The 14824-nt window shown below is 41.9% G+C and overlaps 1 protein-coding gene across 2 annotated transcripts in view; it reads right to left on the minus strand.

Moving 5' to 3' along the window:
• The window catches only part of MDFIC (MyoD family inhibitor domain containing), an 85098-nt gene that overhangs the window by 54415 nt on the left and 15859 nt on the right, over nt 1-14824 (minus strand). For both annotated transcript variants that reach the window (XM_045792804.2, XM_045792803.2), the window contains exon 3: nt 12354-12476. In XM_045792804.2, coding sequence (XP_045648760.1) covers nt 12354-12476 — 123 coding nt within the window. The remainder of the gene's footprint in view (nt 1-12353; nt 12477-14824) is intronic.

Raw genomic sequence — 14824 nt, forward strand, 5'->3', positions numbered from 1 at the left:
GAAAAATTTCATTAACTGTAAAAAGCTCTAAGTAATAACATTGTTAATATTACTAATAAAAAGCATCCTTTGATATGCATGAACTGTAGACTGAGAAAATTAGCTCCTTAAGAGAGGCAAAGATAGTCAATCCACATTTTAAGACAAATTACTACAGCTTAACCAATTCAAAGCTGTCAGTCTCCTACAGAGAAGCTAAATGTAGTCAAAAGGTACAGATTTTCATTTATTCAACAATTCACAGGACAGTATTGGGAACAAACTCTGTGCATGGCCCCGGGCTATACGCTGGGAGGGCTCCGAAGCTGAATGAGCCTTTAAGCAGCCTTCAGTTCAGTGACAGGAAGAGCGCCATCCACGCGGCAGGACAATTTCAAAATTAACAAGTCCTTTAGGAGAGATGAAGACAAAGCCACTCTGCAAGTCCAGACAAGGGAGAGATCACAGCAGGCCTCGCTCGTACAGCTGGAGATGTGGGGAGACAGGCAACATGAGTGAAGCCTAGGAGAAGGAAACGACTGGACACGTAAAGCGAAGAACACGGAATCTATTTTGGCTACAGCAAAACTACGTGAAAGGAAGTCGTGGGGGAAAAAGCCGAATTTCTTTTATTCCCATAGTCATCCAAAATAGCTTTGGAAAAGTCTACCGTGGTCCTACATTGGTGCTAATTGCTGGGGGTGTGACCTAAAGCCAGCAGATCATAGACATGTCCTAGCAGAAACAAGTTACAAATTGTGACAACAACCGAAAGGAAAGGGTGCTTGCAGAAACAGGGAAGAAACAGAAAAGCCTCTCTTCAAAGTGACACTTAAGTCTGGAGCACAGGGAGGTGGGGGGGAGGGGGAAACATGACAACCCAGAGTGCAGAAGCTCAGAGACAGACAGGAACTCAGGGCATCTGGAGGACAGAAAGGAAGCCAGTATAGCTCCAGAGACAGAGGGAGGAATTTCCAGCAGGGAACCTGTCCTGTCAAACACTACAGAAAGAAAGAGGACTGAGAGGAGGCCACTGGGCGAACTGACCTATCAGTATTGAGGTCATTTTAGTTGCATTTATCCCTTACGACATATATCAAGGTGGAGTAAGTATCAGCCGGGTAGACCCGCACTGGGTTTGAACACCAGGTTTGTGTTAAAATATCACCTAAAATGCCTCCGTGATAGAGAGCTGCGTTAGGATATAAGCTGAGTCTTCAGAAGATAGTGTCACACAATTAAAAGGCAAATTTGGACCACAAGTGAAAATCAACTAGAAATTAAAGTACAGCTGAGGAGCAGAGAGGTGTCAACTGAGCTCAGAGAACCTGTATTCACACTAACGCTAATCGTACTGCATATGACCTCTTTTATCTAGGATTCCCCAGCCCCTGGAATCTGAACGAAGAAGACTGACCGTGTTGTCTGCTACCTTATTATCATGGCAAATAGTACACAAGGTCACAGAACTGAGGGAGATAATGAAAGATCATCTGCAGGTGTCAGCAGGCCATGAAAAAAAAAAGGCACATGAAGTCAAGGAGATGAGATTCTATGGGGGGAAAGAACATCGTTCACAGGTTAGGCGTAACTAACGTGAAGAACGGGCAGAAATGAGAAAGTGAATTTCTGATTTCAAGATCTCAGAAAAGAGACCTTGGCAGTGACAAGGTCCAAGGTGTGTCTATGTTTGTAAGGTGGCTCCAGTGAAACAGATACAAAGTCCTTTGAGTTAAAAAAAGTCAAGCATCAGTGTGATTTCAAAGAAATTAAAAGCAGCTCTATAGTTCATGGAAATTAAAAGAAGCCTTGACTTAGAGGACAAACCAGACACCACTTAGGGATCGAAGAGGTCGTGCTGGAAGGTGAGGTCATGCTGGGAGGGGGCGCAGGGTGCGTGGGCAGCCACAGCACCATCACACTCAACCCCACCCCACTCGAGGGCTCCCTGAAGACTCCGCGATTTGACTGAGTGCCCGCGACCACCAACACCCCTTCACACCAATCTTCCAGGCATCGGAGAGGCAGTGAGGCTCAAATTTAATGTTTACATAAACTGAAATTTTTTTACCCTGATGTGAATCAGTCCAAACAAATTTGAACTTTATAGCAAAAGTCAGTATTTTTCAATCTTCTATAAAAAAAAGATCTTCTGATACATATTTAAAATGTGTTCTAGGGGCGCCTGGGTGGCACAGCGGTTAAGCGTCTGCCTTCGGCTCAGGGCGTGATCCCAGCGTTATGGGATCGAGCCCCACATCAGGCTCTTCCGCTATGAGCCTGCTTCTTCCTCTCCCACTCCCCCTGCTTGTGTTCCCTCTCTCGCTGGCTGTCTCTATCTCTGTCGAATAAATAAATAAAATCTTTAAAAAATAAATAAATAAATAAAATGTGTTCTAAATATTATACACACATATTTCACTGGGGTCTGATCTTTAAGGAATTAACGAGGCAAATTCTATATATCTACCTGGAAAATACTGAAGGGCATTTCCTCTGTTTCTTTCAACAATGAAGCCAGACCAAAAATCAACCACCTGAGGGGCGCCTGGGTGGCACAGCGGTTAAGCGTCTGCCTTTGGCTCAGGGCGTGATCCCGGCGTTATAGGATCGAGCCCCACATCAGGCTCCTCCGCTGGGAGCCTGCTTCTTCCTCTCCCACTCCCCCTGCTTGTGTTCCCTCTCTCGCTGGCTGCCTCTGTCCTGTCGAATAAATAAATAAAATCTTTAAAAAAAAAAAAAAATCAACCACCTGAAATTGGCTAAAATGAAAAATACTGAAAACCTAAATATGTAAGAGCAGGAGTTTAATTTTACATTCCCAGTAGTAAATATTCATATCCAGAACTATCTGACAAGCCTTTTAAAAATTTACTGGAGGGGCGCCTGGGTGGCTTAGTGGTTTGAGTGGACGACTCTCGATTTTGGTTCAGGTCAGGATCCCACCACCACCTTCCCGTAGGGCTCCGTGCTCTGCCGGGAGTCTGCTTGAGATTTTCTCTCTCCCTCTCCCTCTCCCCCTGCTTGCGTGCTCCCTCTGTCTCTGTCTCTCTCTCCCTCTCAAATAAATCTCTTTAAAAAATTTACTGGATACGGGAGAAGTGCAGTAAGAAGAACCTAACACGAGGACGAACAGGAAAATGCTAACTGCACACGATCACACCCTTGTTTGGATGTGTTGTTCTCACCGCTGCTGCCTACACTTCACTCACCTTTGTGATGATGACAGCACTTTGCAATGCTGAACCAACATGGAGAAGATACCCTGCAAAGATGGGCCTCTCTGCTGATGGTATGGTAGTATCTTTACCACTAAGACAAGGAGTGATGGGCAACATCCAAAATGACACATTTGGTCTTATCAGATCACACCGGTATGGGGGCACCTGGGTGGCTCAGTTAATCCTCCGACTCTTGGTTTCGGCTCAGGTCATGACCCCAGGGTCATGAGATCAAGCCCCAAGTCAGCTCTGCACTCAGCACGGAGTGCTTGAGATTCTTTCCCCTTCTTCCCCTTCCCCCTCTGCACCTTCCCCTGCTTGTGCTCACTTTCTCTAAAAACAAATAAATAAAATTGTAAGATCACACTGGCATAAATCAATTATTTATGACAATTTGAGATGGTGGGAATCCTTTTCTTTTTTTCCTTAAATTTCCCAGTCCAAATTCTCAAGAACCATGGAAAATGTATTTAATTAGATTATGTTCCAATGCAGAACAAATTTCTCCACCCACTCTCTTCTCTAGCTCACTTAATGCAATTTTACCCTCTAATACCAGCATCGGAGGGTTTTAAAAGAAATTTCCCTGACTTCTGGGTGTCTTACTGCAGAACCCAAGGACTTGGGAAGAATCCAGCTTCCGATGGAAAACTGTGGAGCACGGATTTACCACCGAGTCCTGAAATACTCACTGAAGGAAACACAGGACAAGTCACCGTACTGGCTCCCAGCTATGCTAAGATGGAGGGGAAATGGAGCTCCTGGAAGGAGCTTCTCATTCTCATATACCTCATCCTCTACTGAGCCATAGATAAAGATAAAGCCGGAAGCAGGTCTCAGTCCCTCTGTGCCTGGATAAAAGCTGGCAACCACTGCCTTCAAGACTCTGCTACACAGCAACGGTCCCACATACCTGTACAAGCTACTCATACTTGTGACAAAGGCAGGATCTGCCCAGCCCAGAAAAACTTCCTCATTCTAGAATTTTAGAGGCTTACTGAAAAAAAAAACAAATTCTAAAATGGGTATACAGTATTCCTTTTTGCTTACCAGAACTGACTCCCCACTCTCTCAATGCCTCCAGCCAGGCCCAGCTTCATAGCCATGGGACCTGTGTGTGCCGTGGCCCAGAGCCCCACGCTCAGAAGGACCCTGAGCATGTGTAATGCTCTGCTGCTGCCATCTTGAAATTCATACTTTCTGAATAAGGGGACCGGAATTCTCATTTTACGCTATATTCCACACATTCCCATACCCACCAATTTATTTAGCTGGTCCTGTCTCCTGCAGAACCTGAAGGAATCGGAATCCCCTGGCTTATCTGTGACTTGAAGCATTTCCTACAGGTGACTGGGCTCTAACGTAGCTTTGGGAAGCTGGGCCCTTACCCTGGAGTAGTTAGCTATGTAGGAGAATTTTCTTTTTAAGACACTATTGCTTTCAATATAATAAAATAATTCACCCCAATGGGGGGGGGAAATCAACGATACAGAGGAAGGTATACAGAATATTAAGTGGAAGTCCTCTTTACCAGCACGTCCCCACTCAATTTCACATAGCTCCCTAAAAGTAACTATTGTGAAGAGACAACTTTTATTAAGGAAAAAAAAAAACACACATTTAATTGGATACAAATCATATATATAACACACATTTATATAAGAGACAATTACACATATATCTTTTTTTAAAATCCCAATTTTGTATGTTAATGGCCTAGATGGAGAAGACATACATACACACATTTATATAAGAGACAATTACACATATATCTTTTTTTAAAATCCCAATTTTGTATGTTACTGGCCTAGATGGAGAAGACCTTTCTGAATCTTACAATGAGTCAAACCAGCAGCTCTAAACAACGTGCACTATTTTTCATCCATTTCAGAGTCCTCAGCTTAGAGAATACCAAACTACTCTTCCATTCCTCCACAACAGCTGGGCAAAGAAGAAAGAACCAGAGATAATCAACTCGCTGACTTCTCCTAAACTATTACGTTTCGATGAGGAATTCAGATGATGGAGACTCAAACACAGATAAGCCCCAGCTTTGCCCCTTCCTGGTCATGCTGATTGGAACAAACCTCTGGATTTGCTTCCCCACCTACTGAACAGGGCAATCTTTATGAAGCCTCCAAAATTCCTTCCAAATCTAGCACTCTGGGTTTGGGAGAATCCATTTCAGCCGCCCATCCTTGCAACCGCACCTCGTCCTCACCAGGGATTGTTTCAAACCTTCAAAAATTTTAAATTCTTACTTCCCGTTTTCATAATTCATCTTCTCTTTCCACTTCTCCTCTCCACTTACTCCATCGATACCTGTTCTGTTTCTTCCGGAATAGAACCCTTTAGGGATTGTTAGCCTCTCTGGCTGTTTTTCTTATTTGTTAGACCTTACTTGTTTTTACTTCCTTCTCAACCCATTGGACATCCACAACCCAGCATTTCAAACCCTTTTTGGACAATGTCCTTAAATCCTTTGCCCTGCTGTCCTTTCGAAACAACTATCATTTGTCCAAACTAAAACTCCTGGCCTCATTCCCAGCACCTGCTTTTCTCTTACCCCATATGTCCTACTGGCTGTTCGCCACAGAAAGCTGGATCCCACCTGCCATGACCCCATCCAAGATGTATCTTTCTCAGCTGGATTAATACAACAGTCTCCCAGTTGGTCTCCTAATACTTTCGGTTTCCCACTCATTTATATTCCAACAACTGCAACAGTAGTCATCCTAAAATATAGACAAATAAAAATATAAATCTACTCAAGTCACAACTCCCTTCAATACCTTCCATCTTCCCTTAACCCTCTGTTTCTTTGCCTCTACTTCTCTCTACCTCTCATCAAACATTCTACATCTCAGCTTTCACAAAACTTCTGCAACTCTCCTCAAGCTGACCTCTCACCTCTAGACCTACAAGTATGCTGTTCTTTTGGCTTGGAACACTATGGCTCCATCCACTCCCATGCTCTGCCTGAGTTGGCTAGCTCCTTTAGGCATTACCGTAGACATCACTCCCTCTGGAAAGCCCTCTTTGACCTCTTCCTAACGTGAGACTTTGTGTTTCTCGAATGTGAAAATACAGCAGCCTGCCCTTTCCCATCACAGCACTCACAATACACATTATTTCAAGACTATGAACTCTGCACTGTTCATCACTGTATCACCAACATAACACCGGGTCAGCACACTGTAACACTCCATCTTAATGTAATCGATTTCTTATTCAGCTTTAGAAGTTATATTTTGACTCCTAATCCTGAAAGTTATCCATGAATAACACACTCGACAAAAAATAATTTATGTGTAAATTCACACAGTGTTCAGCTCCAGGAAGCTGGGAGGTTTGAGAACTAAAATTATCTAGACCGCAGCATTTATGGTCTTGATCTTTACGTGTTAGTTATCTCTTCAGTGGTTAGCATTTTAAGGGTGATCTCTGAGGTAGCTCCCAGGCCTCAGCCCCTCCCTCAGGCTCAAAGAAACTCCCAAATGGGAAAGGAATAAACCTGGCTCCCTCACTGAACCCCAGCCACCACATATATTGCAATACCATCTCATCTCTCCCAGTAAAGACCAGAATATTTTCAGGATATCAGAAAGAGGCTGAAAATCTTTGACAAAAGGGCAGCAGGAGATAGGCTGGAAATGAAACGAGTCCCGGTACAGGACAAGGGTGAAGGATGACGTAATACATTACAATATTCATAGGGACAGTAAAACAACCACGGCAAAGACAAACATTGCACTTTATAAAACACAAAACATTTAAAAATTAATTTAGAAAGGGATAGAAAGATAGGAAAAGGAAGAAGAAAGGAGGGAGAGAAGGAAGGAGGGTGGGGAATTGGGAGTAAGGAAGGGAAGGAGGGATGAAGGAAGGAAGGAAACTCAAGGAGTCTCAGACTCTTTTCTTATTATCTAGGCAAGAAAAATAAGAAATAGGGAACCAAAAAAGTCCTACATAAAGTGCCATTTCTACCCACCTCCACAATGAATGTTATTCAGAGCACTGCCATAGTTCACTGAGAACTCTTCAGAAGAACTTACCAGCGAAGAGCAGTCAAACCTATGACTTGACTGCTTTAATATTCTTAGAGTCATCTATAAATATTGGAACTTGACGTGAATGAATCAGGTATGGCTTGGGAGTAGTAAGAAGAGAGTCAGAAGGAATAAAAGGAAGAACGTATTAATTTAGAATGTTCATGAGAGAACCTTCAAGTCTGAAATAATACAAGCAAGATGGGTAAAGAATCTCATCAATTCTATGTGCTTCTTATGCACTTACCAAGCGTAAACCATGTCACATCCAATGTGCTCGCTACTGTTGTGACATAAGTATCAACGATCTCAGGAAGACAAGGTCTACATACCCAGCATGTCCAACCCACTGGAATCATGGATCAAAAAAAAAGCAACACCAAAAACAAAAAACAAAGCTTTGTAACGGACGCCTGTGCTCAAGGATAACAATAATGAAAACCAATAAAGTCATTTAATGTTTACACATATAGCTCTGTGCTAATTAAACATACAAAATACATTTTCTCATATAATCCTTAAAATAACATAATAAGGTACACAGAATTGGCACCTCCATTTTAAAAATGAGAAATTTAATCACAGAGTTTAAGTACCTTGCCCAACACCAGCAATAATGATGTATCCAGAATCTGAACCTGGCAGTCAGCTTCCAGGACCCTGAGCTTAAGATGCCCAAAGCAAAACCAATGGGCGATGGTTCTCCTAGCATCTTGATCAAACCCAGATGAGCTTGGAATAGTATACCCTAAAGAAGAAATGTGTCAGTAAACTCCAGTTCCGTTCTAGAACGCAGCCTAATCATGGTCATTGACCAATGAGATAAATACAGGTAACCACCAAAAAGAGCTTATGATTGTCCACCCAGCCTGAAACCAAATCATGAGCTGGATTTTGCAATAACTGATGGTTAACGATTCTTCTCCACAGCAATAATCAAAGCATCTCAACTGCAGCCACATAACCATTTGGTCAGCGTATTTTTTAAAAAGGGAGAATTTTTCCAAGAGACAAATAGAGGAAAAGATACTCAGCAAGATGACGTCACAAAGACTTACTCCCAGTATCGGATCCCAGAACGAATGATCATGCGCTGTTAAGATAGAATTCCAGATCACCTAAGAAACATAACATGAAAAGTTACATCCGCCCCCGCCCCCGCCTGGTCTTACTGGGTAGTGCTTATTTCAAGGGCTTATGTCCTCTTTTATATAAAGTGAATTCTAAAAGAATAATAGCAATAATATGAACTATAATGTGCAAACAAGAGAATTGCTAAAGAAATTTGAATCCAAATCTCTCATGCTCTTTCCTTATCGTCAAGTCAGAAATGTTCTCAGTATATAAACAGTACACCTGAGTCTCTGCCTTTTTTCAGCACTTGACATACAAGAGGCATTCCCTCAATGATAAATATTCACTAAGGAGTGATCAGAGGTAAGCTGGCAAAGTCTTGGAAGAGAAGGAATAGAGCTCCTCAGAACCGAGCCTGGCGATGTTGAGAGGAAACTCCAAGGATGCCAAGAGGAAGGTATCCGGCAGCAGGACGAGTGACACAGCAGGATGCATTAGCTCCATAAAGAGGAGACAAGTGTGAATTAGAGAAGAGGCTTGCATTCTACCACCAATTAAGTGCTTACTGTTATGAGAGCAAAAAACTCTTCAGAATGAATAAATGGGTTAAATAGAATGACGATTACCATTTAAGTGGAGCATTCTAACTTTGCTTCAGATCATGGGAATTCTACAAAATCACAAAGGAGAGAATTAGCTGAACAAAATAGTTTAATTTAATGGGAAATTTATTTCAGAAGAGGAGCTAAGGAAAATTTCTCGAGTTAAGTAATGACATTTAGAATTAGGAGACGTTTCTGTAAAAGCAATGTCCAAGGATAAAGTTAAGTAATAAGAATTTTCAGAAAGACCTAGAAAAATCTGCGATAGAGACCTGAGGCACTTTGGAAAGAAGAACAAAGAAAAATGTAAGCTCTCTCTCTATAGGAAATAATTAGAATAGAATCTGACCTAAATTAAAGGAAAATACTACACATATCTGAGTATAAACACAGGAGAACACACACACACACACACACACACACACACACACACACACCCCCCACTCCTTCCTACCTTAGAAATCCCCCCAAAGACTAAGATCAAAATGTTACTTCTGTTCCTTTTCTAGTCTAATTAAAACATGAAATGTTGTCTATTGCCTGTTATCAGTGTATGCATATTATGGGTTAAATAGAAAAATTAATATTAATTGAGGGTGTCACTTCCCTGCCACATTTATTTTACCAATTCAGAGGAATAGTGATTATAAAAACAAGGCAGAGCTCCAAATTATATACTGAATCATATACACTAATATGAGGGGAAAAGCCAAAGTCTTCACTGGTGTTCCCATAAAAAGATACTCCCATAAACTCTAAAATTTAAGCCTCATTCCAGAAATTTTAGACCAAAACATTTCCTCAGAATATGAACCCTTTTTAAACTGTAAAAAGAAAATTCGTAAGATGAAAAAAATAAAGCCTCCCAATCATAAAATTTCCTCAAAAACCTCCATTATGTTTTTAATTCTTTACTGATTTAGTTTTTTTTTTTTTAACCAACTTGAGTAGTTGGAATTGTCTTTTTAATTTAAATTTCATAAGAAAGAGAATCACAATGCACATTCCCTGACCAGATTGTGTGTGGCCTATTTATTCGAAATGTTTGATTCCATATGGATTTCTTCTCTTTTATTTATAACTTCCAGAAAGGATTCTCTGTAATAAGTTAGCAACTCAAGGGCAACCAATTTGAAATCCAGGCCCTGAGAGCACTGTACCTGAGGTCTGCCACCTGCAATGTTTTCTAGAAGGACCAGGGAAGGCTCACAAAGCTCGAACTTCTATGTGGAGCATGAACCAAGTGTGAGCCACAAGTGGGTGGTCCACTGAGGTCAGGGTTAAAGTTCACAGAATAATTTGGAAATTATTCTCAGCGTGGATCTCATTTATGAGGCCTGAGAATACACCCTTTAATTAGAATACAATTTCCAAAGCAACCACTCCCTTGACTTTCCAGAGCTCAGTTATTCTCAGAAAAGTAAAAAACAGCCTCATCACACTGACAGCTAACAGTCCCCTATAAATTACACCTTAAATGTCCAACAAAGAAAGCGGCAGGCATCCGGGGCAACGTAGATGTTAGCTGCCAGCCTTCTAACCACGCTCGAGAATTGAGAGAGAAAGAGAAGTCCTATTAAACAGACTCACTCTCCACTTCTTGCTTATGCAGCTGAGCTGTCCCATGGAAGCCTGGAAAAAAGAGTGGGCTGTGCATTTGAAAATGTTCCCACACCCCAGCCGGCCTCATTTTTCTGATGATCCCTCCATCCAGCCAACCTCGCACTACAGTGGGAACACTAAAATCAATTCCATGGGAGCCAGCTGTCCGCCTCTTCCACAATGCTCAGGGAGCCACACAGGACTGCTGGAATGGGAGCCAGCCCGGGCCTGACTCACCACAGATGTTCCCCTCTTCCCCCATGCAACTCTGAGCCAGGGCCTCCTTTCCAGGGCCTATTGTTATTACAAAAGATTTTACTGGGCCCCCCAAAATGTGCTAGATGCTGAGAGGAAAACACACGCCTCCCTAACCGTGGGGTTGAGAGAGACAGACAGTGAATTATGCAGAGATGACCACCTATTCTACGGGGTAGGCCAAAGAAGAAAATCCAGACAGCTTTGTGGAGGTCAGTGTCAGGGAGTTGGAACAGCAGAAGCTATCACAGTGTCAGACTTTGAAGTGCTAGCCAGACTTGAGTCGAGTTTAAAGATGACATAAAACGTTCCGTTTTGGCAAATCCAGATATCAAGATTTTTCTGTAGACCCAACAAAGTCGCCTTTGCCTAGAAAAGTGTGACCAGGAAGAAGACAAAAATACAGTTCCTGTAATCTGTAATCAGAATCCAGAATCCGAGGTCACCCGCAAATATTTGGAAAGTCTTGCCAGCTATGTTTCAGCCAGGGATGGCATTGCTGTCTTTGGCCTTTCTTTTCTGGATATCCGTTCGATGGCCCGTTTCCCCAGCAGCCTTCTCAGAGGGGGCCATAGGGTGCTGTCTCTGCGTCTGTTCAGCGCGTGTTAGTAGAACTAGACAGAGGCTCCCACGCGCTCCAGCCTCCCTTGGTACAGGCTAAACCATCATGATCTCCAAAGAAACTATTTCATGCAATTTACAGTATTTTTTTTTAAATCACTGCCCACTTAACCAGTACAGATAATAGGGAGAAGAGTTCATTTTAAATCCTTCCCTTAACTGGTATGAATTCTGTAACTAAGATGGAGCTTCACTAAACAGGACAGCAATAGTCTTTATACTTACATGTTTACTAGAGAGAACAATTCGTTATCTGAACCTACCGAGGGGAGGCTCCAGGTCTACGGGAAAACCTGACACGGAATCGGCTTTCTGAATAGCGCCCCAATGATACTGCTGTTGCCAGGCACTCCCACAGTCAAAAGAAAATACACCAAAGCTTTTGTATATATTCTACAGAGCACTTTCAGGAAGAGGAAGAGAATAAAAAGAAGCCAAGTACTGCTAAAAATGTTAACTGTAAAAACAAAACAAACCAAACAAACAAACAAACAAACAAACAAAAAACAAAAAACAAAACCCCAAAAAAACAAAAAACAAGTTTGGAATCATTTGGCTTCGGGAACAGGGACCAGAATGGTATTAACCCCCAAAGGACTGTTTATTGTCCTTCTGCTCTTTGTCTTCTTAGTTTCACAGTCCACTCAGAATTGTCTGACTTCTACTTCATCACTGCTCAAGAAGGAATTAAGTGTAACTAGATCTCTATGAGAATAAAGTCCAAAACTTACAGGTCAATTCTTCCTTTTTTAAAAAAAGGATGAAAATGGACAGACGGTATTACTTAAGCTCTAGTTTTAGCTCCACATTTTAAAATACTCATGAATATACTTTCAGATAAACTCTGTTGATGTCTAGATTTCCGGGAGAATTTTATGGAACAATTAACTGTGAGCATATTATCATAGCCACAAACCCACATCACTCGGATTTTCTTTAAAAATACTTACTTCGGATGAGCTCATCATCGGAACAGTTTCCCCAAACGGACTGGGCCTGCACGTCTCCATGTGTGAAGCAGCTCTCGGTAGGTTGAGTGAGATTTCTCTCAGTATTTTCTTTATCACATTTTTCTGTAAAAAACAAAAGACACACTGTTACTATTAAATGTTACATATTTTTCTCTCTCTTTTCTTTTTAAGGTTCCCCCCCCCCCCCAAATGCTTCCAGGTCTGCCATAATTTAAGGAATTGGGGGCAGTATCACTACTGACTGTTGCATAGATTATTGAAGCAGTAACAGATTTACTGAGCACCTACTATGTGACCAGCATCGAAGAATCAGACAGGGGTACAGCAAAAATAACCTGTTAAGATTATTCTAAGTCAGTCATTGTCACACACCAAGGGGTCTGCCATGACAGATCATGCGCAAAGGTCACATACAGGCTGAAAGCGAGTCCCATACATGTAGGGGCGGCGTGGCAGGGAAAGCACCAAAGGAGAAGAGATCCCGACGAACGGTTGGGCTAAAAGTCAGACTGCAGTTGAATGAGGAGCAACTGAGAAGTGAGGAGGTGTAGAAAGCCAGGGCAGAGTTCTCCCTGGGGAGGCAAGGACTGTGTTATGCATTCCCAGAAAGGGAGGCTGTCGAGGATGGGAGATTTGTACACGGGTTTATGGGTCCTCAGGGCGAAAGCCAGTAAGGAAAAGTAACATCTTCTCAGGAACAAAATAACCCAAAGAGCTAACTGTAACACAAGGTAATACCCATGTTGTAAGAGGTCCAGAGCACTGAAGAGGTTCAAAGGAAGAAAAAAAAAAAAACTCATCCCGATTTAGAGCTCAAGAAAAGCCCTAGAGGAAAATGGTACATGTTGTATGGTCTTTAAGAACATTCGTAGGAATTCTAAAAGCAGAGATGGGAGAAAGGCCATGCCTGGTAGAAGAACAGGGTGGGCAAACTCCACAAGCAAAGGTTCCAACCCTCTGGAGTGTGAAATACTTTAAGGGGGGACATTAGGAGATAAGACTGTAAAGGTTTATTAGGGACACAGCATGGATATTTGAATGCGAAGGTGAGAAATCTGGACTGAATTTAAAGGCAAGAGAAGTAAGTCGAAGTAGCTAGTAAACCTTTATGAAATGCCTTATCAGAGCCATGCATTAGGAAGATTAATACATTTGTGCACAGCAGTGTCTCAATCCTGACTGCGTTTCAACTCACTTGGGGGGCTTTTTTAAAAAAAACAGATTCCTGGGTCCCCCTCCCAAAGACTCTATTTCAATTTGGGTGTGGGGCACTTAGGTAATTTTATTGCACTTAACATCCTTGAGAATCACTGGAATATGGATGGACCTAAGAGGGAGAAGAGAGTGATAGAAACTAAAAGAGAGATTTAGAAGAGTCCAGTTTAATCAGAGTTCAATCAACTGAACGACAAGACGGGAAAGGGGGTAGATGGGAGACTCCAACTAGAGCTCTGCACAGATAATCGAGGAAAATGGGACAGGAGATGATGAAGTTTTCTTGGTCAAGGATTTGACTGGGAAACCTGGAGACCAGGAGAATAATTTGTTAATTTAAAAAATATCTATCTGTAGATAGTAGCTGTTTATGCTTTGTGCGGGGCAATGAGGAAGCACTGAATCGTGAGCTGCAGCTCAGGCCTCCACAGACTTCACAGCTTCACGGATGAGTTTTGTGCTGCACGTGTGAATTTGCAAATCAGGAATAAATCAAGTTACAGCTGGAAACAGTGATCTTCCTAAACTTGATGGCTAGAGCCATTTGAATGAACGGGCCCATCAAACAAGTTACTACATTAAAATAAGAGTACCAAGAGGGGTCTCCACAATTAGAAAGGAGTCAGAGAAGGACGAGAAGCTGGATGATGTGAAGCCATGGAAGCAAGGAAAGGAAAGAGATTCAAACAGAAGTTGTTAGTCAACTGTGCTAACATTTCCAGTGGAACGAAAAAATTTCTGCACATGCAGAAGTTTCTCATGTACCATGGGGATTTCACAACAATTGAAAAGTTCTGCCATGAAACACATTTCAACACATGAAAATAGATGGACACCCTCTTAGGACTAAATCCAGAGGCTAAAGTGTCTATAGAAAAAAAAAGCAGGATTTTCAATGCGAAGTATTTTCAGAAAGCAAAACCATATTCAGATAGCAGTAAAATATAAATCAGAAGCATGCTAAACCAATATGTTCTAGCAGATTTATGTAACATTTACTCAGCATTATCCGAGAGAAAATGTAATCTTCCTGAGAGGTGTTAGTTTCAATTAAAATCTTTACTTTTTTAAACAACTCCAGAAATCTTTCCACTGTTACAGTCAACTCAAGGCCTTTCTGAGATTATCAACAGGAGAGCTTTTTATAAAAACTCACTAGTATACATAAACTAGCTCCTACAGACTTGCCGCTACTGTTATGTAGCTAACTGCCGCCAGGTGTCATGCTAGTAGGC

This window comes from Ursus americanus, chromosome 3, assembly GCF_024610735.1.
Source record: "Ursus americanus isolate L20-20 chromosome 3, mUrsAme1.1.p, whole genome shotgun sequence".
NCBI classification, from domain to species: Eukaryota; Metazoa; Chordata; class Mammalia; order Carnivora; family Ursidae; genus Ursus; species Ursus americanus.